At 44.5% G+C, this 23,653-nt stretch overlaps 1 protein-coding gene across 10 annotated transcripts in view; it reads right to left on the bottom strand.

Annotated features, from left to right (window-relative positions):
* Positions 1–23,653, bottom strand: part of CCDC91 (coiled-coil domain containing 91) — a 539,136-nt gene that overhangs the window by 113,107 nt on the left and 402,376 nt on the right. For all 10 annotated transcript variants that reach the window (XM_060194578.1, XM_060194577.1, XM_007529921.3 and 7 more), the window contains one exon: positions 267–344. In XM_060194578.1, the coding sequence (XP_060050561.1) occupies positions 267–344 (78 nt within the window). The remainder of the gene's footprint in view (positions 1–266; positions 345–23,653) is intronic.

Raw genomic sequence — 23,653 nt, 5'->3', positions numbered from 1 at the left:
AAATTTCGTGGTTAATTCCAGAATTTTTTGACTTCTAACCACTTCAGCTGCTGATTATCAGACCCGCTATAACTTGTCCAGTGCAGAGCAGCTCCTATTATCACCTAGCCATCCACCCAGTACCCTCTCCGTAAGCACTCACAGGGCACCGAAGCGCAAGCAGCTTCATCAGGTCAGACCAGATTTGGATTCTGTCTCATGTATGTTTACACTGTCCCAATGTACACAAACTGTTAAGTTCCCCAAAATTTGAACACAGACTCTACCTTATATTCGTCCACAATGATACTGAGAGCTTCATGACCTGCTTTCCTCATGTCTTCTAATTCTTGTTTATGTTTTTCCTGAAAGAGAAAGGAAACCAAGCCATGATTTTCCATTCTTTTAGAAAAAAAAAAAAACCCAAAAAACTAGTATAGGCATGGGCTCTTTGGAATGTAACTAAAATAGGCCTACTATCTACAAAATGGAGACTCCCTCCCCAACTCTCATATGAACTATTCCAGCCTTTAGGTTCAAGATTAGTCAACAATTTGTTTGGCTTTATATGTTAACTCTTTTTTTCAGCCACCAGGTTCCAGATGTTAACAAGATGCCAACTGGACTTCCCAGGACAGATGACCCCACCAATGTGTCCTGGAGCCCACTTCCCCAGAACCCCGCCCCAATAGGGAAAGAGGCTGGGGGTATGGATCGACCTGTCAACACCCATGTTCATCTGGGAAGCAATTACGGAAGTCAGACCTTCCACCTTCTGCATCCCATAATGACCCTGGCTCCATACTCCCAGAGGGATAAAGAATAGGAAAGCTATCAGGGGAGAGGATTGGATATGGAGTTCTGGTAGTGGGAATTGTGTGGAGTTGTGCCCCTCTTATCCTATGGTTTTTGTCAGTGTTTCCTTTTTATAAATAAAAATTAAAAAGGAAATAATAAACCCATTGACTTTTGCACTGGCAAATGATTGAGTGCTTGTGGCACACCAAAACTGAGCTGGAAGCAAAGAGAAAAGCTATTTATTTATTTATTCATTCATTCATTTTTAGGTTGTTTAAAAGCTCTGCAGAGGGCTCTGATAGAGAGAAAAAGAAAACAACTGAGAAAAGCACATTATGCTGAGAGAACAGAGAACACAGGCAGTGGCTGCTGGTGGGACTCTGGGCCTGACTTAGGATGGTGCTGCAGGATGCCTGGGCCTCTGTAGTCGAGGCACCTCCAGTAGCTGCAGTCACTTTAGGACTTAAAGCCTGAGGTCAACTCCAGGGAGGTGATCAAGCCCCTGTTCTACTCTCCCCATAGAGCAAAGGGAGTAAGTTTCTCTAGATAGTGTTAACATCCTATAGAAAGTCGTTACCAGGCATTTCTCTCTTCTTTTTTGTGTTTTATTTTATATACATGTATTACTTATTGGGTTGTTGGAAAAGTCAGGACACCGTTTTGCATAAGAAATAGATCATGACTTTTCTCAGAACCCATTATTTATTAACTCTGGATAGAGATGGGAAGAAATTGAGAGGAAGAGATAGAGGAGGAGAGTGAGAGAGACACCTGCAGACCTGTTTTACCACTCGTGAAGCTTTCCCCTGAAGATGGGGACCAGAGGCTTGAACCTGGATCCTTGCACACTCTAATGTGTGAGTTCTACCAGATGCACCACTGTCTACTCCATTATTGTCAGTTTTTCAAACACAGTATCAACCACTTAAATACAAAAATACCAGAGATAGCAGGAGAGATAAAAAAAAAAAAAGCAATGACAGTAGATAGTTATTGCAATAATCACAAAAATTGTCAAATTATTTTGACAATTGGGTTAACTTTGAAATATCCCTTTGTTAGGATTTGCTGTATCATAGCAATAACTATCTATTGTCTTCTTAAATCCTATGACAGCAGGAACCTCTCCCTTCCTCAATAGAGACTATATTCCCCCCCCCCCCAGTCCTGGAACCTCTAGAGTGGGGCTCATATTCCTGCATGCTTCTCTCAATTCATACCAAATCCTAATCAATGCAAGGAGTACCACCGATCCCAACCTAATCAAATCAAGGAGTACCACCTCCTTCACTTCAGACTGTGTACAGAGACATCAGGCATGGATTGCCAACTCTTCACCCTCATTACTCGGATGAGACCTTTCATTTTATGGTAGTCTCTAATTCCATTCCAGAAGGTTCACTTCCTAACAAAATCCTAAAACCTAGATATAGACCAGGTCCTGTAAGATAGAGCATATGTTCACATGTATCCATAAATTAGGGCAAAATATATACCTGAAAGCAAAAATACACAGTAGTCTCTAGTGAGTCAGTAATCCAGTTCATAATGAAATAGTATCTACTTAGACTTAACCTCCTCACCTACTTCCTATTACAGTTCTCTCACTCATTCCAAAGCTAACCTTATCAAAGCAAGGACTGCAAAAGCTGAAGAGCAAAAGCAAGAGACTGGCATACTTTAGCTTTAGTCACTATCAGGTCACCCAATCAGCTGAGGCCCTAGTCGGGGAGTCCTGAGATTCCCAAACAGACATGATGGGTCTAGTCCTCAAATAAATCCCTCTCTCCATTGTTACCAGCCAACTCTATCAGGAACAACACAATAGAACCCTTTGTGGGACCCCATAAGACCTTGCCCTCAACTTGGATCAACAATAGTAGAGAATGTTCCATCCTTCGAAGGGAGAGTGGACAATATACTCTATGCTACACCTGAGGAAGATGGGTCCTGATTTGGGGCAGCTTGGAATGTTCCTACTCATGACCACAGAATGTGAGCTCAGATCTACAGGGATGCAGAGGTCACATGGGCTCCTAAGCTGAATATGGGCCCCAAATCACATCAACTTGATGGGGTTTACAGTCAACAATATTTACAACCCTTTCCAATATTAGGGAGCTACTCTCTTCTCTGATCCAGCTTTCTGATCTTTAAGCCAGCCATGACACCACCTCCCCAGACAATAATTAGGATCCACCTGCATATCAGATTTCAAGCTCAGACAAAAGAAAGAAAGAAAGAAAGAAAGAAAGAAAGAAAGAAAGAAAGAAAGAAAGAAACCACTAGTATAGCCACAGGCCTTTTGGAATATAACTAAAATATGCCTACTAGCTATCGACAAAATGGAGGGCCCCCCAACTCTTCATCTGCACTATTCCAGCCATTAGGTCTATGACTGGTCAACAATTTGTTTGGCTTTGTATGTTAACTCTCTTTTCAACCACCAGGTTCCAGATACTAGCATGATGCTGACCAGCCTTCCCTGGACAGACAACCCCACCAATACATACTGGAGCTCAACTTCCCCAGAGCCCTTCCCCACTAGGGAAAGAGAAAGACAAGCTGGGAGTATGGATTATTGACTTGTCAATGCCCATGTTCTGCGGGGAAGCAATTACAGAAGCCAGACCTTCCACCTTCTGCATCCCACAGTGACCTTGGGTCCATACTCCCAGAGCGTTAAAGAATAGGACAGCTATCAGGGGAGGGGATGGGATACAGAGTTCTGGTGGTGGGAACTGTGTGAAGTTGTACCCCGTTTATCCTATAGTTTAGTCAATGTTTCCTTTCTATAAATAAAAAAAAATTTAAAAATCAATGACAAAACAGACCCAGGTATGATGCTAATGCCTGTTACCAGAGTTCAAAATATGCCTAACTAATGTATGTTCAAAAAAATAGATGGAAAACAATAGATAGGGTAGGTAGGGATTTTCAAAATCAACCTGGAGTTTGTGAAGAAAAAACTGGAGGGGGTGTTCCACCAAGCTTCTTTAAGAGAATAGAACAAACACTACAATCATTTATGGGGAACCTGAAAACACCTAAAATTGCCAAAACCATCTTGAGGAAAACAAACAGAAATGGAGGCATCACACTCACAGACCTTAAATTATATTATAAAGCCATCATCATCAAAACAGCATGGGACTGGAACAAAAATAGGGACACAGACCAGTGGAACAGAATTGAAAGCCCAGAAATAAATCCTAACACCTATGGACATCTAATCTTTGAAAAGGGGGCCCAAAGGATTAAATGGGAAAAGGAGGCTCTCTTCAATAAATGGTGCTGGGAAAACTGGGTTGAAACATGCAGAAGAATGAAATTGAACCACTTTATCTCACCAGAAACAAAAATCAACTCCAAACGGATCAAAGACCTGGATGTCAGACCAGAAACAATCAAATACTTAGAGGAAAACATTGGTAAAAACAGTTTCCCACCTACACCTCAAGGACATCTTTGATGAATCAAACCCAATTGCAAGGAAGACTAAAGCAGAAACAAACCAATGGGACTACATCAAATTGAAAAGCTTCTGCACAGCCAAAGAAACTATTAAACAAACAGAGAGACCCCTCACAGAATGGGAGAAGATCTTCACATGCCATACATCAGACAAGAAACTAATCACCAAAATATATAAAGAGCTCAGCAAACTTAGCACCAAAAAAGCAAATGACCCCATCCAAAAATGGACAGAGGATATGAACAAAACATTCACTACAGAGGAGATCCAAAAGGCTAACAAACATATGAAAAACTGCTCTAGGTCACTGATTGTCAGAGAAATGCAAATTAAGACAACACTAAGATACCACCTCACTCCTGTAAGAATGGCATACATCAAAAAGGACAGCAACAACAAATGCTGGAGAGGTTGTGGGGACAGAGGAACCCTTTTACATTGCTGGTGGGAATGTAAATTGGTCCAGCCTCTGTGGAGGGCAGTCTGGAAAACTCTCACAAGGCTAGACATGGACCTTCCATATGATCCAGTAATTCCTCTCCTGGGGCTTTACCCCAAGGACTCCAAAACACCCAACCAAAAAGAGGTGTGTACTCCTATCTTCATAGCAGCACAATTCAGAATAGCTAAAACCTGGAAGCAACTCAGGTGCCCAACAACAGATGAGTGGCTGAGAAAGCTGTGGTATATATACACAATGGAATACTATGCAGCTATCAAGAACAATGAACCCACCTTCTCTGACCCATCTTGGACAGAGCTAGAAGGAATTATGTTAAGTGAGCTAAGTCAGAAAGATAAAGATGAGTATGGGATGATCCCACTCATCAACAGAAGTTGAGTAAGAAGATCTGAAAGGGAAACTTAAAGCAGGACCTGACCAAATTGTAAGTAGGGCACCAAAGTAAAAACCCTGTGGTGAGGGATAGACATGCAGCTTCCTGGGCCAGTGGGGGGGTGGGAGTGGGTGGGAGGGATGGGTCACAGTCTTTTGGTGGTGGGAATGGCGTTTATGTACACTCCTAGCAAAATGTAGTCATATAAATCACTAGTTAATTAATACGAGAGGGGGAAAATCAATTGTATGTCTCAAAGTTTTTCAAAACACAAACTGAATCTTTTCAATATAAAGGCTGTGTAACTGATATACGGACTCTCTCAAAAGCCTAGACCAAGTATATCAGAAGCAACCTATAGCACAGCTATATACAAGATACTGGGTACTGTACAGCAAACCCTAACAAAAGGACTTTTCAAAGTTAACCCAATTACCAAATAATGTGATGATAACATTAACTATCGATCGTCTTTTTGAACCCTAAGACAGCAGAAGCCTCACATCTCCACTATAGAGCCTCTACTTCCCAGTCAGTCCTGGAACCCTTGGATAGGGCCCACTTTCCCGTATGCCTCTCCCAATCCATATCAAATAATATTGCATCTGCTGATCACAACCTAACCAACGCAACGATTGCCACCTCAACATGCTTCACCTCAGACTGTGTCCAGAGACTTCACGTGTGGAATGACAACCCTTCAGCTTCATTACTCGGGTGAGACCTTTCCTTTCATACTCTAATTCCATCTCAGGTGGTTCACTTTCTAACAAAGTCCCAAAACATAGATATACACCAGTTTCTGTGAGAGAGAGCATATGTTCACACGTATCCGTAAACTACTGCAAAATATATACCTGAAAGCAGAAGTACACTAGAGTTTGCAGTGAGTACCCCCCTAACACTTCCTCTCCACTATTCCAAGCTTTGGGTCCATGATTGCTCAACAATTTGTTTGGCTTCGTATGTTAACTCTCTTTTCAGTCACCAGATTTCAGATGTCATCAGGATGCCAGCCAGGCTTCCCTAGACTGAAGACCCCACCAATGTGTCCTGGAGCTCAGCTTCCCCAGAGACACACCCTACTAGAGAAAGAGAGAGGCAGACTGGGAGTATGGACTGACCAGTCAACGCCCATGTTCAGCGGGGAAGCAATTACAGAAGCCAGACCTTCTACCTTCTGTAACCCACAATGACCCTGGGTCCATGCTCCCAGAGGGATATAGAATGGGAAAGCTATCAGGGGAGGGGGTGGGATATGGAGATTGGGTGGTGGGAATTGTGTGGAATTGTACCCCTCCTACCCTATGGTTTTGTTAATTAATCCTTTCTTAAATAAATAAAAAAAAAAAACTGTAGGTGGTGGCTCAGCTGGTACGGGGCACATGCTGCCTAAAGTCAGGATGCAGGTTTGAGCCTCAAGCCGCCACATGGGAGAACCTGAGGGGGAGGCTTCACAAGAAGAGGAGTGGAGCTCCTGTGTCTCTCCTGCTGTTTGTCTCTCTCTGTCTCTATTTCTGCATGCCTCTCAACCTAACAAAAGGAAAAAAAAAAAGGAGTGGTGGAGTGATGCAGACACTGAGCCCCATGATAACTCTGATTTTTAAAAAAATCACAGCTATGCAAATACATGAGTGGCAATTCACTAGATAAGGTAAACAGACTTTAAAGGCAAGCTGACCTGATGTCTTATCTTATGAAGGCCAGGGCCTAGAGGGCTCCAGAGCCTTATCAAAGGCACCGGAACTCAGAAGGGTAGTGCCCAGCTAGACTCAGAGATCCTGACAGGCAGCCCACTTAACCTGACAAATTCTCAGAGACTCAGCTGTAAGTACAATCACAGTTGCCACCAACAGATACTGTTCTGCGTAGTGCTCACTACAATATTTGTTCATATGCCAGAAGCTGTTCCTTCTGAGAACAAGAAGACACAAATCTACCATGCTTGACCAACCTGAAATTGTTTCACTGCGGGAGCCAGGAAGCAACTCACTTTACCATGCACAAGGACCTGGGTTCGAACCCCAGTTGCACATGGGAATGCCTGCAGGAGAGAAGTTTCACAAGCTGTGGAGCAGTGTGTCTCTCCCTCTCTGTCTCCCAGCCTCTATATACAAAAAGGGTCTACTGGGAGCCGAGGACTAGAGCAGGTCAGGAGTCCCTGGTGGCCAAAAACAAAAGTCTCATTTCACTTCTGCCAGAGAAAGTCTGGTCTGACAAGAGTAATCCAAAGTGAGTTCCTTTCAGAGATACCCCAAGTATATCCCAAGCAACTCTCCACCTAGAATCACTCCAGCCACAATTCCTGGTCAGATCTATTAATCATACATAGGTCTCATGCTGTTAATAGAACTGGACAACAGTGGTATTTGTTGCATACATACATATGTAAATAGAAACCATGTACTTATCCAAATGTAAGTGCTTCCCAGAAAAATAAAAAATAGACAAAAATTTTAAAGTAATCATTTTTGATATAGATAATATAAACAAAACTCAATCCAAACATCTGAATCAAGATCTATAAAGAAGACATTCTAAACCCAAGTTTATGATACAAACTGATAATCAATTTTTCATTTCACATTATATTAACGCTGGCCACTGCCAGACCAAGTGCAGCCCATACTAATCACTTCTATAAACTAATCCTTGTGGAGTAACAGGAGCCCCTGTCACATAGATGATTAAAGATTACATTGATATCATTGAAATGAATTACTACAGTGCTTAAAAACAAAGGTGCAAGTTAAAGGGGAGAGAGGCCACTTGACCTTTGTATTGGACTGTCAGAAAGTGGTGCTTCTCACTTTGCAAATTCTTCAGCAGGATTCAAGTCTATCATCGCCCTGAACCTAACTGCCATCTATTGTCTGATTGAGAAAGTAAAGTTTTCCAAGGCAGGCTTCACCAACCTACCCTCCTTCTGAAGCCACAAGATTACCTCCCTTTCACAACAACCAATCAGCCCTATTGGAGAAGGCAGCCATAAACACCTCCAGATATTCCAAAATGTCACTTGCAGGGCAAGAGATCAAAACAAAGATAGTGGAATAACATGGGACCGAAGCAATATGTTCTGAGCAAGAAATGGTATAAACACTACCACCACCAAAATCTGAAGAATCCAACACACCCAGGTGGCCTAATTGTAAATGTCAAAGAAACACCAAGCTTAGAGCATCCCATGTACACCCCATTTGGCAAGGCAGGCCAGCCCCTCCCTGCCCCTGCATATCACAGCTGCCTCGCTGGTTCTGAAAGCAGGCCACTCTCCCCAGCAAGACCCAGCACGGTGAACTAGCAAGGCCTTCCCCAAACACAAGCTGGCTCACTACTGCCTGACTCTGTTTTGTTTCTCAGTCTGTCTGTATAGTCAGTGACAGAGAACAAACAGTACGTGACAGAATCCTCTAGAGTCAGTCTCCCAGACTGAGTCAAGTATTAGCCAAATATAATAGCACAAGCATCAGTGTAGGAGCATGAATCAGTATCACATATGGAAAGAAAGCATTTCTGCCATAATACATTCTATCCAGTGCTGAAACTGATACCCTGCTTAAGACTGTCCCTTTAGCTTAAGATTTCTAAAAGAAATTCTAAAAGATTGTTTTCATCTCTGGCCGTGCCCCATTAATAGCTGCCTTGACACATGGCATGGATTTCATCAGCCTGCAGAATCCAAAGCCACCGGCTCTGCTGAGCCCTCTCAGTCAGAAGCAAGATAATACAGGCAATCTCAAGATAACAAGCTCCTTCTGGACGTTTCCAGCAGATGCACTCATGCAGGCAGGCAGAGAACCATGACTGGCTCACGCAGGCACAGACTGAACTTTTTCCATATGCTAATGTTCTAACTCCAGTCACAATAATGTCACATCCATGTGTCAACCACAACTGGTAGGAAAGAGGTTCATTTGTAGCTAGCAAAGAAGCAATGCAGGGGTTAAGGCAGGTCACAGCAAACTCACCTCTCTGTAAGTGGAAACACACACTCCAGTGACACCTAGTTTACTGCAGAGCTGTCTCTGTTGTCCTCACTGCTTCAACCGTGGGGCATCTCCTCTAGCTAAGCAGTGTGGGAGGGGGCAAAGGGCAAGTCCTCACAGTTCAGAGCAGGCCTCATAGAACCTGGCCACATTCCTGGCTGATGGGCTGGCTGGCTGGGACATCATTGTCACCTACAAGTTGCTACAGTAAGAGGCCAGAAGCTCTGTTCTCCACCAGATTAAGAAATAATTAGTGAGCTGAAGACTCAGGAAGTCTTCACAGGGAAAGTGCCTTGGGAAGCAGAATTCTAGAAGGACGGGGGGGGGGGGGGGGGGGGAGCGGTGATAGACCTCTGCTTATCATCTCAGACTTCTGCCTCCAGAGGGGACTTATCTCTCTAATTTCAGTCCCTGAGTTTGTATGCTTAGTCACAGTAACATTGTTTCCCCCTCCCTGTCTGGAATAACTTCTTCCTTCAACAAAACTCAAGTGCCTCACTAGTTACAGTGTCCCAAGAGCCCCACTGCAGTGACCCAGTAGGCTACTTCTCTCCCAGTAAAGCCACAGTATGGCCTTTTTAAAAAAGAATATTTTATTTATTATTAGTTACAGACAGCAGAAATCGAGACGGAAGGGGGAGATAGAGGAGAGAGACAGAGAGACACCTGCAGCCCTGCTTCACCACTTGCAAATCTTTTCCCCTGCAGGTGGGGACCGGCGACTCAAACCCAGGTCCTGGAGCATTTTAACATGTGTGCTCAACTAGGTGTGCCACCACCCAGCCCCCACAATGTGGCTTTTTTATAAGTTATCTATAAAGGCGACTTTTCTTTTTCCTGCCACCAGGGTTATTGCTGTGGCTCGGTGTCTGCACTACGAATCTGCTGCTCCAAGTGGCCATTTTGGCCTCCCGTTACTTTTTTATTATATAGGACAGAGAGAAACTGAGAAGGGAGGGGTAGATAGAAAGGAAAGAGACAGAGACACTGGCAGCCCTGATTCTCTGCTTATGAAGCTTCCCCCTACAGGTGGGGAGCAGAGGCTTGAACCTGTGTGCATGGCAAGGTGTGGTCTCTGCCCACTGTGCTACCTCCTCACCTCTCAAAAATCTTTTTTAATGGTCTATTTATTGGATAAAGACAGAAATAGAGAAGAAGAGATGGGCGGAGAAACTTTCATACCTTATGGCTCACTTCTCCTCAACAGGCTGCAGTGTATTTCACTCAGCTCTCCATTACTTGCTGTCACCACCCCCACAGTGCTAGGTTGCCAGAGACAGCAGGTCACACATGGATACTCTCATCACGGTGGGGTCTAGTGTGTGATGAAAATGGAGGGGGGGGTTCTTGCTGCACAGCAAACAGGTTCAAAGAGGCTGCCACAGTCTGTTAAGCCCAGCATGGGTCCTCAGGTCACAGGGCTCTCCAAATGCACTAGAGCTCGGCCATGCTGAAGGAACCCTTAACAGGAGAGCTGGCAGCAGCATCCTCCTCCAGCAGGAGAGAAAGCCAAGCCCTCTAGCCCACAGTCCTCAGCCTACCCCCTTCCCTAGCCAGAGCATGTCACTGATCTGTGAACCACTCCTAAGAGGCAGTGCAGGGTACTTACAGAGAACCTCTGCCTTGAAGACAAAGGACAGGACCACAGTAACAGGAAAGAAAAAGAGCACCTTGGGAGAATCAGATAACAGAAATGATAATAATATTAACAATGCAAAGAAGTGAGATGTAACATCCATAAAACAAGAACCAAATGTCAAGAGAAGAGGTGACCAGGGAGTCCAAAACAGAGTAACACATTTGAAAAACTTCCACAGGAGACTTTTAAAAAGAAAGGGAAGGAAATCAGCTGGAAAGGGGAAGAAAACAGAAGAATCAGACCTGCTGTGTGGAGACAGGGTCCAAGTGAGTGTGTCTCAGAGAGGAGATCTGAGACAGCCCTGAAACTGCAGTCACATGGTGCAGGGAGACAGGAGTCCCTGCCCAGGAAACACAGAGCCCCCAGGGCCAAGGCCCCACAACGCTGCTCAAGCTAAGGGGCTTTCAGAACCACGTAACCAGTTCAGTGTCCACAGAACTGCAAGGTTTACGAACAACCAGAAGCTGCTAGAGGAAAGCTGAACTGAGACTTGCTATTACAAGGGCAGCAATCCTGAAGGCAAGGCTTTCTCAAGAACTAGCCTTTCCATGGGAGCTTTGCAATCAGAAAAGCCAGTCCTGGAGTGACAGGGGATGAGAAATAGCTGGTTGACAGACAGCTAGAGGACAGTGAAGCCATGGGAGTACCCAGGGAGGCAGGCACACAGCACTGACAGGAGACAGAATGCTCAGTGAGGCCTGGGAATCAGAGCTCACACACAGGAGGATGCAGAAATAATCCTCAATCACCACACAGGGAGGATCCCAACAACAGAGAAAACATGAGAGGCTGCTCTCTTCAAGATCAGCGAATGGTGCTCAGTACTCAAGAAGGGGATGCGAATCATGATGCAGCACATGGCTCAGATGCCAACTGCACAGACACAACCATGGATGGGAGGAGGGGCTGGAACAGAAGCAACTAGGGCTGCAGGTGTCCCTCTGTCTCTCCCCCTTTATCTTCCCATTCTCAATTTCTGTCATTATCCAATAAATAAAAGATAAAAAAAAAAAAAAAGAATTCTAAGGGACAAGGAGGTACCACATCTTGCCACGCACACAGGTCCCAGTCTCCTGGCATCATGTGGAACACAAGGGACAGCACTGGGGAAGCTCCAGTGGGAACTCTGCGTATACCGGCTCTTCTACTCCGCAGTGGTGAGAGAAGTCTGGAAGCTTCCGTGCCAGCACATTCTCTAGATGCACAGGGATGCATTGACAAGCCAGCAGGTGTAAAGGTCAGAAAACACGCAGGTACGTGTGCACATGGGCCAACTGTTAATGAGTGACAGTGCACCCACTCGACAGAGCAGCCGCCGACTCTTACTCACCATGCTGGGACACAACAATGTGTCATGCCATCTGTTGCAGGGACACTCACTGACCTGTCTTAACAAACTGGGGAAAGTGACAATGACAATGACCATGGCCAGGTAACCATTCTCTGAGTCCACGTGCAAGCACAGCAAAATTCCACCCCAGAGCACATAGTCACAGTGTCTCAGGAGGACGTGTGGGAAATGGCTCCCACTGTTCAAATCCAGAGAAGAAAAGTGAGAGGGGGCGAGGAGAGGGTGCACTATGACCTTTACACCTTGGATCTGGATATGCTGTCATTTGAAAACTGCCGTGCTGGTGCAACCATCTGGGAAGGTAAGCTATGAGCACCCGGGCACCCCCACCTCCACGGTGCTGACCTTGTGAGAGGGCAACAGCAGCCCTGCACCACCCACTCCACAGCACGACAGCTGTTCTTCTGTCCAACAGGCACTGACCAAGGAAGGACAACCAGCATCTCCTACAGTCTTCCGAGTAATTGCCTCCCTCCACCCATGTCACGGGCCAGTTTCCTTGTCTATACAAGGGAGATTGTGAGCACCAGGGTTATTAAGACTATTAGCACACAGAAGAACATGGCATAAATAGCTGCTTTCATTCTTCTTCCTCCTCCTCCTCCCTTTAGATGAGAACTGGGAAGGAGCTAAGTCAAAGAGATTTTGGGTTCCTTCTCACAGTGAAGATGATGTGCCACAGCGTAGGCACAGAAAGCAGATGAGTGGGATGCATGAAAGAAAGCTGTTGCTTTCAGAGGAAGGAAGGAAACATCCCCAGACCACAAAACTGACCAGAGATGCTACTCCTCATGCAGTCACTGATGGAGCCCAAGAGTGCTGAGAACAGGACAGTACTCCTGTTAGCCCAGCCCCCAACACTCACTACCTACTTTACACAGTCAGGTAGGTGATGGCGAGTATGTGACTAAACTAGCTCCAAAATTAGCCTCTTAAGATTTACAAATCACAGGGACTAGGTGGTGGTGAACCTGGTTGAGCACATGTTATGATGCACAAGGTCCCAGGTCCCCTGTCCCCAGGGGGAAAGCTTTGTGAGTGGTGAAGCAAGGGTACAAGTGTCTCTCTTTTCCTACCTCTCCTTTCCCTCTCAATTTCTGACTGTCCTTATCCAAAAAATAAAGCTAGTAATTTTTTAATTAAAAGAGATTTGCAAGTCATTAAACTTACATAAGTGTTACCTTTGTATATAACTTTAACTGCTTACTAGGATCACAGGGTTCTACTAGAGTAAGAAGGGGTGGGGCTACGATGTGGTTAAGCACACATCTTACCAAGTACAAGGACCTGGGTTCAAGCTCCTGCTTCCCACCTGTAGGGGTGATGCTTCAGAAGCAGTGAAGCAGGTCTGCAGGTGTCTGTTCCTCTCTGTCCTGTCAGAGAAAAAAATTAGGGAGAAAAAAACTGGAAAAAGTGGCTGCTGGGAGCAGTGGGTTCCTAAAACCAACACCAAAGCCCAGCAATAATTCTGATAGCAAAGAAAAAACAACTAAGAAGAACAAGAATAGCAAGCTAGATACAGAACTAGTATTAGAAACAAGACATTAGAAAACCGAGGCACATTCACAGGATGGAGTATTGTGGGGGTTGTATCTGCAATGAGTTTATAACGTGGAGAATGCCTATGTTATGCTCAATAGGTAATGGCATATGAACAGGATATAAGTGGTATAACAGGATATAAGATTTGCCCACTTTCACCATCTTCACTGAAAAGAAAAGGGACACTAAAGGCATGTTGCTCTTTGGTGGGGATATGATTTTCTGATTGGGTCCTGCAATGAAGGATGCTTATTTCCAAAGAAGCAGTGAGTACTTTTGTAATTACACCATAAATTGTGACAAATGTAGTAAAACTAACCATTTCAAATGGGAGACAGTTGGCCTAGGAAGCTACTGTGCCAGCAACGTGAGTTGTTCAGTGACCTGAGCCTACAGTGGAACAGCAAGTGTCCACAAAGCATCATGGCAAATACACCAGAGATCTTCCTACACAAGGAACTAAGCTGAATAAATGCACTGAAAAATGGACATTGTCATGTGCATGGCTCAGATTTGCGCCCCTACCACACTTAAGGAAGTTGTGGTGCTGTTGCTTTTCCCCCATCTCATAAAAGAAAATTTAATTTATTAGGGAAATAATGATACACAAGGCAGTTATTGGCATGAGTACATTTTTTAAAACTTAAAAAAAAAATTTTCCCTTTTGTTGCCCTTGTTTATTGTCGTCATTGTTGTTGTTATTGCTGTAGTTGTTGTTGGATAGAACAGAGAGAAATTGAGAGAGGAAGGAAGACAGAGAGGGGCAGAGAAAGACACCTGCAGACCTGCTTCACCGCTTGTGATGAGACCCCCCCCTGCAAGTGGGGAGCCGGGGAGCTCGAACCGGGATCCTTAAGCTGGTCCTTACACTTTGTGCCACTTGCACTTAACCTGCTGCACAACCACCTGGCTCCCATGAGTACATTTTCTTATCTCTTCATGACAGATGGCCGCACAACACTTCCGCCACCAAAAGTCTGCCCCCACCATGGTGCACGGGGTCCCTAATGCCCTGTCAGTTCCTCTACCTGCACCCCCAGTCCTCGGTTTTGATGCCACAAACCAAACCTAGTCCTAGACCAAGCCTCAATGTGTATTCCCCCATCCTGCCTTTATTTTAACTTGTTCCTTTCTATTTGCTTATTTGGCCATCAAGCTAACTGTTGGGGGGCTTAATGCCTGGAAGCCCATTTTTCAACTTAATCTTTCGATATAGAATGAGAAGGGGCCAAGTGGTGGTGCACCTGGTTGAGCAAACATGTTAACATGTGCAATGGCGTGGGTTCAAGCCCCTGATCCTCACCTGCAGGGAGGGAAAGCTTCACGAGCTGTGAAGCAGGGCTGCAGGTGTCTCTCCACCCACCTTCCCTCTCAATTTCTGGCTGTCTCTATCCAATAAATAAAGATAATATAAAAAATTGGGGGTGGGGTGGATAGGGGCATAGCAGGTTAAGCACACACAGCAAGAAGCACTCCAGGAGCAGTGTAGTGCAGCCACCGAGCCCTAGCGCCCTAGCAGTAAGTCTGGAGGCAAAAAAAAAAAAAAAAAGAATGAGACAGAGAGAGAGAGATAGGAAGGAAGGAAGGAAGACAGAGAGATAGAAAGGAAGAAATAAAGAAGGGAAGAAAGAGAAGAGGAAGGAAAGAAGCAAAGGAACAAAGAGGAAGAGACACCTGTAATACTGTTCCAGGTCTCATGAAGATTCCCCCTGCATATGGGGACCAGGGGCTTGAACACAGTTCCTCAAACCTGGTGACGTTTGTGCACTACTGGATAGGCCAAAAGTTGGCCCATCTTTCCTTGTTTATTAATTTTTCTCTCTCTCTAATAACATTAGTCCAGAGTGGTGAAGTCCTGGAGATGATACACACCCCAAAAAGAGGTTAAGTATCATTTTCCAGTTGATAGCAACCTAGAAAACTCCCTTTATAAAAATGTATGATCCACTAAGCAGGCAAAGTGAGATTACTTATCAAATTTTAGTGTAGGTCAGAAAAGGGCTCTCCCACAGGCATTGTGTGGGCACTTCTTTGCTTTCTTCTGGGAAATGTCTCAACAGTAGTCCCGGGCCTACAATGATATTTATAAGCACTCCCCAAAGTTGTCTTCATTTTCTTGGGGTGAAAATTATGTGTGCTAGAAATAACAGTCTAGTAGGATGTGAACAAAACTTTTGAGTTTTAAAAATAAAGTAGTCACCACTGGACTAAGCCTAACCTTGCTAAACATTAGCTTAAAATAAAGTCTTAAAGTTGAATTATTAAGCCTTCTTACAAGTTTTCTTTAAAAGATAATGCAACCACAGCTACAAAAAAAAAACTCCACACTGTAACCACTGCTAAAACCATATATATATATATATATATATATATATATATATATATATATACACACATATATATATCTCCCATATATATATATATATATCCCCCATACATATATTCCATATATATATATTCATATATATATGTGTATATATATATATATATATATATATATATATATATATATTGTGTTAATTTTGTTTGCCCAGTAACACTTGAGAGACTTTTGAAAGTCACATCTACCAGCATAATATGGAAAAGACCCCAATTTTCCAATGGTTATTATTCTGATTAGTGTATCTATGAATCAGTCTCTTCCTACCATCAATTACTAATTATTTTCTGCTCACAGCTAGCCAGCCTAGACGGGAATAAAATATTCCAACCAGTTCTACCCTGGGAGTGTCCCAGTTCTTTGAATTAGGGCCCTAGTGACTGGGAGTTGCCTGTTTACTTATTCCATTTATTACTAAGAAATTAGATAAAATTATCTACTTGTGCTTCTTAGAGGAGCAGATTGGGGTAAGAGAAAACCCACAATCCTTTGTGAAAAATAAAGTATCCATGGCAAGTCAAACAGGTTTTACGTGGTGCTGTCTTTTAGGTTCTGACTGCTCTGCAGGGCTTCCTCCTCTGCAGGAGGGCGTGTACTTAACAAGCTGTGGCTGTACCAAGTCAATGGAAACAGACAAGACTCATGGAAAGCAAAGTCAGAAAGGAATGAGTTGGGGGTGGGGTGGGGTGGTGCATATCTCAGTTCTGTTTAAAACGGTCAAGGTACTAAAAAAAAAAGGGGGGGGGTTTCTTGCCATCAGTATTATTTCTGGGGTTCTGAGCCTGCACAATGAATCTACTACTCCAGGAGACCACCACCACCTTTTTTTAATACAAAGAAAAATTAAGATGGAAGGGGAGATAGAAAGGGAAAGAGAGATAACTACAGCACTGCTTCACAGCTCATGAAGCTTCCCCCCTCTGCAGGTGAGGACCAGGGGCTTAAACAGAGGTCCTTGTGCTTGGTAATGTGTGCTCTATCAGATGTGCCACTGCCTAGCTCCTCAAATAAAATTCTTTTACAATTAAGCCCTGCACAAGAAGTCTGTCCCCTCTGAAGACATCACAGTGATGCTTCAACTCCTAGCCAGTATGGTAGGCCATCAATCCTGTCTAAGGACTGGACGGTGAGTTTGACTTGCTCTGAAGCCCAGGGGAGTCACCTCACTTGTCCAGTGCTGGGATCACCAATGATTCCCATAAGCCGGGGGCTGCATCACAGTGAGCAGCCACCCAGTGCAGAGCCGGGTGCTTGGCAGGAGCTGGGAAGTTGAGTGAAGAGGCTCCTTCTGTGGACATGGAGATGATGGGCACACTGCACCATTGGAGCTATGCTGATAAGTTTCGCTAAGGGCCATGTGGGAGCTCGCCATAGAGAACCTTCTCTCTCTATTGTGAGCAATGCAGAAAAATGGACCACTCCCCCTCAAGCAGAGGAGGGAACTCCCCAGAACTGCAGGGCTGTGTTTGCGAGGGAAGATACTCAGCTGTCAGCATCACAGATAGTGAGAGTTGTGAGAGCAGCCTGAGGCCTGAGGGAGGGGGTGTGCTCATTTCTCCATCAACTATTGCTATATTGGCCTGCTTGCTTCAGGCCCCTGCTTATCTTCTTTATGCCACTTCACAGATTAAAAGTTCCAACAGCTGAATAGGTAAGATGCTCTCCACTGGAATTCCTTACCTTGTTAGGCAAGCCAGAGACCAGACACAGAAAGAGAGAAAGAGAGAAAGAGAGAGAGGGGGGGGGGAAGAGAGAGAGAAGAAAGAGGAGGAGAAGAAGAGGAAGAATAGGAAGTGACTTCCCAGGGGCAAACACAGGTGTCAGCATTAATGTTTCACATACAGAAGTTCTCTGCACCCCAACACGGAAGGCACTTAAGCTTCTTCAAACTGTTCTGCCGAGGCAGGCTTTCTGAACCTTGGGCACATGAGAAGGGCAGACTAGTAGGGGTGGCAGAGACAGGGAGGAAATAGAAACAGATGATGCTACACTGACTCATCTCTTCACAGACAGGAGACTATTCCATTACAATGCTAAGAAAACAATGAACATTTAGACTGGAAGCAGCCTAAATGCCCATCATCAGATGATTGGATAAAGAAGTTATGGGATACATACTCCATGAAATACTACCCTGCAATAAAAAAGATACAGTGTCCTTTGGGACAAAATGGATGAAACTGGAGGTGATTATGCTTAAAAAAATAAGAGATGAAATACAATTACCAGATGGTTTCACTCATATGTGGAATCTAGAGATCTGATTCATATGAACTTGCAAAACAAACAAACAAAGCCAGAAGCAAGCAAACTGTTTCTAAGACTTGTAAGAACTCTGGTGATGACTGTCAGTCAGTGGAAGGGTGGGGACACAGAACTTTGGTGGTGGGTGTGGTGTGAAGCTATACACTATAATTTTATAATCTTGTAACAAACTACTAACAAATAAAAATTTAAGAAGACATAAATAAATCCTAATTAACTCCTATTATTAGGTGCTTTTAAAAACTGCTTTAAGTAAAGCCTGTTTCCATGTCTCCATGCCTCTTTCTGAAGTTTCCCACAGCAACCTAACTAGGTCAAGAAGAGATAGGCTCCTGTGTTCCTGTAAGTAAGCACGGGCAGCCTCTTCATTCAGACACACACACATACAGAGAGAAAACACAGCACCAGAGCTTCCTCCAGAGCCTGCGTGGTGCCAGACTGGAACCCCAACAAGATGGCAGCATGTGTGCCCAGCCAGGTGTGCTCTTCCTGCCCCAAGAAACCATTCTCTCATGATCACAGCCTACAGTGCATATGCCTCACCCGATAACACAACTACTAAACCTGACCCTGCCTATCTAATTTATCACATAGCACTCGTGTGAATCACATTAGATCCAAAGTTAGACTTTCTAGGGGATAACAAATGTTAGTTCTCTATACATTTTTACGTCCTACACCCCTCACTTCTAGCAGCAGTTGGAGCTGTAAACATGCACTCACTTCTCAAGGCCTGAGAAACATTCCCAAAGAAGCACCCTTCACAGGGTATGGCTTTATCACTACTCTAATTAGAGAAGTGAAAATTTCTCCACAGGACGGGCTCTAGGTTCTACTTCTGCCTCTTGTATCTGACTCAGTAAGTAGATTGGGGTGAATTTAACTGCAGATGCAGCCAGCTCTCCTGGCTGAGGGCAGGATGCGGTGGCACCAAGACATTCTTCCCAAAATAGTCTGGGGCTTATTATGGGCATCACCCCCACCAAGTCCTGGGCTGCAAAGCTCAGGATCTGGGGCCTGTCCATAGCACTCCCCCAGGCGGCCTCCTAGAGAGGGCCTGGCAAGGCCCTTGCCCCCTCCTGGGCTCCTGGGCAGCCCCCGCCCCGTTTCCTCACATGACCCTCTGCGCAGAGGACAGCTGTGCTGGCCGAGGAGCTCTAGCCGCAAGACCCATCCTGGAGACGACTGACAACTCAGAAACCACAGGCACGCAACTCCCAGTCTTTAAACGCGCCTCAGGGGCTAGAGAGGGGTGTTGAGCCTGCAGTTCATAAGTCTTTATGTGACCAAGGTGAAATAAATATAAGGAGAAATCTGCAAGTGGCTGTTTCGGCTTCAGAAGCGTTCCTGGTCTTTTTAATACATTTAAAAAACCACCAGATTACAATCCTGACAGATGCCTTTGACTTGGGTTCTTAACTGAAAGGACAAAAATAAATCCTACTCTGGAAACTCCAACCTATTTTGCTGAAATGAAAGAAAATAAGAGAACAAGCTAAAGTCACTTGCTAGGATCCTTACTAGTAAGAACTACTATTGTAAGCATGGACTAACATTTTTTAAAATTTATTTTAATGAAAGAGATACAAAGAGAAAGGGAGAGAGAGACCAGAGCCCTGCTGAGCTCTGGCTAATGGGAGCTGAACTTGGGCCTTTTGCAGTCTCAGGCAGGAGAGTCTTTTGCAGAACTACTATGCTGTCTCCTCAGTCTTAGCCTTTTTTTTTTTTAAAGGATGAATCTCAGAACAGGCTATATGGTGGGAACTCAATGCCCCCTGCCGCATCTGGCTGCTGAAAATGCCACGAGGGCAGTGCCCAGGCATCTTCTTGTGGGTCCAGCTACACCATACAGTCTGTCCCAGCCGACAGTGCATCAAGAGGACTGAGCAGCTGGCTGCGTGAGGCCCGTGCTGTCAGGGTGTCTGATGGCACCCACCAGCCACGCAGCTGTGTCTGCCACCTGGCTACTCACTGCAGTGTCAGGCTTAGCGCATATCTGGGCATGGCTGGTGGGCATCGTGCATGTGAAGAGCAGCTCCACTTGTGGCCTGTATGTTGCAGAGGAGCCTGTGTGTCTCTGCTGGGCCTGGGGTGGGGGGCGGGCAAAAGGAAGAATGCAACAGGAATGGAGTCAATGCCACAACACTATAAACAGCTGCTCTAGCATGGATAGAAGGAAAGGGAGTCAACCAAAGGACAGAGGCTTGAAAATCCAACCCAAACACCTTTCTCTGGTAAGACTTTCATAAAAATGATTGGCCCTTGAAAGCCAGCATGGAATGGGATCATTGTTTGCATAACAGGGAACTGATTCACATTTTACCTTGTGTTGTTATTTCAGGAAGACTTCTTTATTTTCCATTCAATATCATATGTAGGTTCCAGGTGTGAAAAAAAACATGTTGTTTTTGAAAAGATCAATTTTATGAGGTGAGTGGAAAGTAAACGGATTACAGCTTTTCTCCAAACACCACTATTTCTTGTTTCTTTTCCAGTGCTGAAGTTTATCACTAGCCTCTATCTTCAAGTCACCAAGGGAAAGAAAATTTCCTATTCTAAGTGCTTTTCAACAAAATTATCATATGACTGAGTGGCCTAAATAGAAAAGTTACACATCTATTTATTGGGGCTGTTGGTGGAGCAGCTGGGAAGGCACATATGCTACCATACTTGTGGACCTGGGTTCAAGTCCCTAGTTCCCACCTATAAGGCAGGGGTTAGAGGAGATTCACAAGCAGTGGACCAGGCAACCTCACCCCTCTCTCTCCCTCTGCTTCCTCCCTCCATTTCTGTCTCTATCATAAGAAAAAAATATAGTTTTTAATTTTTTTTTATTATTTTCCCTTTTGTTGCCCTTGTTTTATTGTTGTTGTAGTTATTACTGTTGTTAATGTCATTGTTGGATAGGACAAAGAGAAATAGAGAGAGGAGGGGAAGAGAAAGATAGACACCTGCAGACCTGCTTCACCGCCTGTGAAGTGACTCCTGGGCAGGTGGGGATCCAGGGGCTCAAAATGGAATCCTTATACTGGTCCTTGCACTTAACCCACTGCATTACCGCCCGACCCCAAAAATATAGTTCTTATGGAATTCCACTACCTCATTTATAAACAAAAAAAAAGAGGTTAAAAACCAGATATGTTTATTTCCTACATAATCCCTTCACAAAGCCAACAACATTAAGCCTTGCTAGTTTCTGGTACAGAAAATGCGGTGTTTCTCCTGTGAAATGAGCATAGCACCAGAGGCCAGAGAAAAAGGACCCCTCCTGCTCACTGCTCTGCCACTCGTGAAGTTTAGGCTGCTCCTTAAGTGCAAACAATTCACCACATAAATTCTAAGACCACAACTGCAAAGTCTACTCATGTTCAGTGCAACTCCCCTGAAGGGAGTGGCAAACTTTCCTTTACAAATCATGACTCTGCCCCCCTTTCAGTTGAGTAGAAAACCAGTGATCAGAGAATACAAACTATTTGTTAAATGGGATTGTTAAATAGCTTGGAGATAATCATGGATGCCCTGGCTTCTTTCTTGTTGAATGCATCTACTATTATTTCCTGATCTTCACTTTTTAATCTTATAGTTTTCTACATAATTATTTTGATGTTTAAATTAACAAAATAAAAGACAAAACTTTTGGAGAAAGACATGAGTTGCAAATAAGTACATGGAAAAAATATATATATACACACACCTTTTGATTTTTACATGTAATAAAATCTGTTTAGCATCTCATTTCTTTAGAGGAAAACTATCTGGGAAATATCCTATAAGTAAAATTGCCTTAACATAGAAGCCACTGAGGGTGCACCTGGCTGAGGGCAAACATTACCATGTGCAAGTGAAATCCTGAAATATTTTCTGATGAAAGCCTTACCACAGCGTTAAAGAGTGTAACTAGTCTCAGGAGAGGACTCACATGTTGCCATAGGTGAGCATCTGGGCTTGAGCCCCTGACCGGAGACACTGAGTGAGAGCAGCAGGGGACTCAAGGAGTAAATCGCTTCCCCCTGCCACAGTCCCAGGCCCCATTAATTGCACATCACTCTGCTAGCAAAATAGGATAGATATTTTAGTAAGAAAGCCTGCTAAGGACATAGTACATGCTCAGTATGTCATGCCAGAGGTCCTATCTGGATCTGCCTCACCACCAGTAGCCAGAGCCCAGTTCTCTGGTCTAAAGAAAAGTATATGAACTACAGCCTACAGTGTTCTGAGAACTTGAAGAAAAAATTAAGACATACTAGACTCCTTTGTCTCACTGAACCCCAAGATGTACTTGATCTATTGTACAACCTAGATCTTTCTCTCTCTATCCTCTCCACCTTCATTTCCCCAGTCTTAAGCTGCATCATATTTCTCTTGGATTAATGTATCAGACTAAAGATTCCGGGAAGGAGGACAAGGAGGGGGTGGTGGGAAGGAGGCTTTGCAGGTCCTGGCACACAATGATGGACATAATCTGGAGGCAAGAAGGTTTTGCAGACACCAGTCTTGGTCTTGTACCCATGTGCCAACAACTGTACTGTAAACCACTAAGCCCCATAAAAAGATAAAGGAAAATAAAATGAATTCAGAATAGTAACAAATCTTTAAAGACGGAGCAAAAATGTCAACAACAAAAGTAAGCTACCCAAAAAGAGAAAGCGAAATGTGACGTAAAGTATTAATTCTATTTTTTAACAACAGCAAGCTTAAGAGCCTGTGATAGGAACTCCCGTTAGATGTTTTTGTCTCAACAAAGAATTTAAAAAAAAAAAAAAAATTCAGCCCCGCCTCCCCAGATCCTTGCCCCACTAGGGAAAGGGGGGGGGGAGTGAGGGGGAGAGAGGGGGAGGGAGAGGGAGAGGGAGAGGGAGAGGGAGAGAGAGAGGGAGAGAGAGGGAGAGAAAGAGAGAGAGAGAGGGAGAGAGGGAGAGAGAGAGAGGCTGGGAGTATGGATCAACCTGCCAACACCCATGTTCAGCAGGGAAGCAATTACAGAAGCCAGAACTCCCACCTTCTGCACCTCATAATGACCCTGGGTCCATATTCCCAGAGGGATTAAGAATAGGGAAGTTGGATGTGCTGTGACACCTGTCATCCCATTGATCTCCAGAGTTGATTCCGCTGATCTGGCTGGCTAGGCAGGTGTCCCCTTCCTCCCTCACCACTCCATGGGCTTCCCTCCTGAAGCTGCGTGCTCCACTGAAGAGGACAGCCTTCCCGAATAGAGATGGACCGGTCCTTCGGTCAAGGGTATAGGAATAGCTGTGCTCCCCTGCTAGAACCTCCAAATAAGCTATCAAGGGAGAGGGTGGGATATGGAGTTCTGGTGGTGGGAACTGTGTGGAATTGTCTCCCTCTTATCCTATGGTCTTATCAATATTTCCATTTTATTTTTTTTTCCTCCAGGGTTA

The sequence above is a fragment of the Erinaceus europaeus genome, chromosome 7 (assembly GCF_950295315.1).
Source record: "Erinaceus europaeus chromosome 7, mEriEur2.1, whole genome shotgun sequence".
NCBI classification, from domain to species: Eukaryota; Metazoa; Chordata; class Mammalia; order Eulipotyphla; family Erinaceidae; genus Erinaceus; species Erinaceus europaeus.
This window is presented reverse-complemented; position numbering and strand designations above follow the sequence as displayed.